A 4,554-nucleotide genomic window follows, 5' to 3' on the forward strand; every position below is an offset into this window, starting at 1 on the left:
GTTTGTCGTTAATTAATAAATTATTATATATACGACATAAAATTTGTCCTAACACTTACTTAATAGACGATTAAAATGACTATTCAACCAATTCAAATTGGTCGGTAATATGAGTTACATTTTTATTTTGGGGGAAATCGCCCCCATAATGAGATATGTCTTTATATCCAGTTTACTCAACTCTAATTGTGGCCTATTGTTACCCTATCGATGGCTATATATTTAAAATTGAAAGTTGGTTATGGTGACAATAATATAGCGAATCCGAAGACACAAGATGGTCAAAAGCTATTACTTTGAAATTATTCTGAATGATATAGTATGTGACAAATTAAAATTATTAAAATAGGTGTATAAGATTCAAATTCCACCGTAAATAAAGACCTATCATCACATGACTTTTTTTCTTGAAAGAGATTGATTGATCATATCTAGCTATATATACCTTGTATGTGGAAAGTTTATTATATGTTATGCTTAATTAATTATGAGCAAGGCTACGTGAATCGTAAATATTGTTTTTTTTGTTAGTAGTTATTAATCGATAATATTTTAGTTAATATATATAATTATTTTACATATAAAAAATATATAATTTATATTTAAAAATTTTTTATTTATATAAATTAATATAGTTTTTATATATATATTAAAATTTTTACACATAAATTTATAAAATTTATTTATTAAAAATAATTTAATATTTATATTAATCAAATAATAATAAAAAATACTAAAAATTATGGGTCCCAAAAATTTCTCATTAATTATAATAATTTAACCTTTTATGTTATACTTAAAGAAATTTATACAATATATATAAAAGAATATTTACATTAATAATTAATACATAAAAATTTAATCCTTCTTCAAATTGCAAAGATTACATACATTAAATGATTACATCACCATCTATATTTTTTTTTTAACTTTTCAAGATGATGTGATATGCATATATTCATATACCTCATTTCTCAATTCTCACCTAGCTTGCGCAATAATGGGAGACATGGTCGCAGGTATATAAGGAATATTCTTTCCCCATAGAATTAATTCAACTTAAATCCTAGCTACATAGTTATTTTTAGTCATAATTCAATATTTCTTCAGCAAGATCCATATATATCTATTTTGAGAAATGATTTATATACTTTATCTTTTTAAATACTAAATCGATTTATTTTTCTTTACTATTAAATCAAGCATGTGAGAACCCATTAATTATATAAGTCTCACACATTATTTGATCTAATCATATAGAAAAATAATCTAATTTAGAATTAAAGAGAAATTAAGTACAAAAATCACGACTCTTTTTTCTAAATCATCTATATATGTTATAAAAAATAATATTTATATTATTTTTTGTATACACATCTCTGATACGAAAGAAATGTCATATACAAAAAAATAGTACAAATATCATTTCTCGTATATAACATACGATAAATCATGTCCAGAGCGGCTCCCACAATGAATTGAGGCTAGGGTTATCCTCAAAGTAGTTGATGTTACTTTGTTGATAGTGAGGGCTTGGAACATTGAAATCTTCCATTGATGATTGCTGAGGTGATGATTCAAATTCTTGTTGTTGTTGTTGGGAACTTTGTTGTTGTGCCATTTCCATGTAAATTAGGGCAACAAGGTTGGCTTGTTGAAATTGCATAGTTGCAACCTCAGCTTGTGTTTTTGCCAATTGTGCTCTAAGCTCATTGACTTGCTTCTGAAGCTGGCAAATTGCACCTGCACAACCATAAACTGGGTCCCTTATTCTTGCACTTGCCTCATACACCATGCTACTCACTGCATCAGCTCTTTGAGATTCCGGAATCTCCTAAAATATATATAAAAAAATAATATATGAGCTTTAATTTAAAACTAATTAGTAAAAAATTCTATGTTAAATAATAAAAAAGTCTCACGGTCCACAAATTTAGGCCAACAGAATACTCGATAACTGGAGACTTTGAGGAGGAATCAAGTGAAAGAATATAAAATAAAAAAAACACCACATCTAACTCAAAATCTTAAAGTGTTAAGTTAATGAATTTCTCATCTTATAAACTTTTCATTTTTTTTTTGATATGAGACTAATTTCATACAATTCTTACGCTTACAATATTAACAAAGATTATAGAGTTTTGAAGAGGTGAAGAGTGTTACATATAACTACTAAGAGGCCCACAATTAGGTATTCGTTATATTTGAGTAATTATAGGTCCTTTATTGGAATGAGGAAGTCAATGTGATTAATTAATTAGCATGCCTTCTCCCCTAAGCATAATTAGTAAAAGAATAACAAAATAATATAAAAAAAAGGAGCTACTATATATGTCTCCACTGTATGTTTACTTTCAATAAAAAAATTATTCAAAAATGATATATATATATATATAATCATATAAATAAAATAATTCTAAAATTATATATATATATATATATATATATATATATATATATATTTGGAAATTTTTTAAATATTTTTAAAATATTAATATTTTAGTAATTTTAATTAATATATTTTATAATTAAAATGAACAACTAAAATGATTGAAACAGCTATCTTTTTAAGAAGATTTGAAATTGTTTGTGACGGTCAAAGTTTGAGGGGTTTGCATAAAAAAGAGGGAACTTATGTCCCTTGAAGAAGTCTAGTCTTGCATCCTGTCTCTGAATAATGGAGTGGTACTTTCTAATTCCTTCCTCCTCGTCTTCACACTCACGCAGTAAATTCTAATATTAAATAACAATAATTACTTAGATTCACATCTTGAGTTAGTTTTTTTTTTATTTTTATGTTTCTTCTCATGCTAACGAAAAATTCTTATATAAATAAACTATACTAAATAAAAAGAAAGAAAGGAAGATGTTGACGTAATGTCAAAAATTCTGTTATTATCTAAACTGTAAAAATACTTTAATAATTAAATTTAAATTATATAAAAAATTTTATTTGTATATTTTAATCCATCACAAATATATTTGTATATAAATATATGTATAATTTAATTTATTTTATACTGATGACTGATTTTGGTGGCTGATTTTGATATGTGTAACACACTGGAAATTATAAAAAGATATAAAGGTAAAAACTCAGGTGCAGTCAACTTCACGTGAAGTTGATAGTTTTCGTTAAATAAAAATTTAGTCAAATCAGTCAAACCATCTAACCGCTCTCAACTATCAACTTTATGTAAAGTCCACGCAAGCATTTGAAAAATACCTGCAAGAACTTGACGATGTTGCTAGCGCCAAAGACCCTATGAGCAATGGTGAACTTGGTAGGCTCGGTGGGAGGGAAATATGGCGCAAGCATGCATTTCTCCGTGCATCTTCGCCTCAAGATCTTGCATGCTGCACAAGGGCTCATCACAACCGCCACCGTCGCCGCCGCCGGAGGAGGAGGATAACCAGAAGAAGTAGAAGTAGAGTTAGAGTAGGTGGTGTTGTTAGTGTCACTTCCCTCCATATTATTAATAATACTTTGGTATTGTATTGTTTTTTATGGAGAGAAAGGAAGAGCGTGTGAATTGGGAAGAAGAGAAGTAAAGAAGGGGCTATATATAAAGGGAAGTGTGCGTCATAACAGAGGAAATATGATGTCAGCATTTGAAAATAAATTCACGCGTAATTATAAAAATATGAAATTATTAATTAAATTCTTTTAGAAATATATAAAAGAGTGAACATTTACATATAATAATTTTTTATATAAAATTATTAGTTAATAATATTTTAATAATTTTTAATTATAAATTTTATACAAAAGATAGAAGAGGGCAATATTAATGTGGGGGTGGGTGCACGTACCTCCTCACTTTGTTTGTTTGTTTGTTATTCGGTTCTCTGTGTGAATGTGAAACATAAATATTACTCCTTCAACTTTGAATGGAGAAAATACATAAACTACTTTCAAGGCACACATTTTGCTTCTTTTCCATGTTTTTGCTTTAATTACAAGCACGTCAAATTTTAATTAATATGTGTTACTAGTTATTAAACTATAAAACTATTCTCAAAGGTAGAAATATTGATAAAGGTAATTACAAAAGATACAAATAATTTATCCATTAACTATAAAAAAATTTTTATTCATAAAAATTAATCAAGTATTATATATGTAGGTAACAATGAATGACTATGATATCAATAAGTTATAACTCAAATGATATAGTCTTCTTACATTTAAGTAAGAGGTCGCGAGTTCAAGTCTCCTATTTTTGATAAAAAAAAAACAATGAATGACTATGATAGAATATTTTGTATATTTAATCCATATTTTATTCAAATAGTATTTATATAATTTAAATTTCACAGCTTAAATTTTCATTTCCTAATAAAAATTAACGTTACGTGATACAAGGACCACTCCGATTTAGGATGATATTTTTGCTATATAATATTTTTCATCAAAATCAGTTTTTTAATCATTAATTTTAAGTTTTTCTTTTTTTTTTAGAAGTACTTTTGCATTTCCACGGAGAATCTTTGTGGTTTGCCTACGTGTATAAATGCCTTGCAAAGTTTCTTTCTCTAAAGTGGTTAGAAAAT

General features: G+C 26.7%; 1 protein-coding gene across 1 annotated transcript; it reads right to left on the reverse strand.

The window, feature by feature from the left end:
- Positions 1 to 843: 843 nt before the first annotated feature.
- LOC130970755 (LOB domain-containing protein 1) lies at positions 844 to 3,534 on the reverse strand. Its single transcript, XM_057896931.1, has 2 exons — positions 3,227 to 3,534; positions 844 to 1,834 (listed from the first exon to the last, which is right to left on the reverse strand). Exons 1-2 carry the CDS (start codon positions 3,470 to 3,472, stop codon positions 1,451 to 1,453), a joined length of 630 nt encoding a protein of 209 aa, XP_057752914.1. The 5' UTR covers positions 3,473 to 3,534; the 3' UTR covers positions 844 to 1,450.
- Positions 3,535 to 4,554: the final 1,020 nt, after the last annotated feature.

Source organism: Arachis stenosperma, chromosome 3 (assembly GCF_014773155.1).
Source record: "Arachis stenosperma cultivar V10309 chromosome 3, arast.V10309.gnm1.PFL2, whole genome shotgun sequence".
NCBI classification, from domain to species: domain Eukaryota; kingdom Viridiplantae; phylum Streptophyta; class Magnoliopsida; order Fabales; family Fabaceae; genus Arachis; species Arachis stenosperma.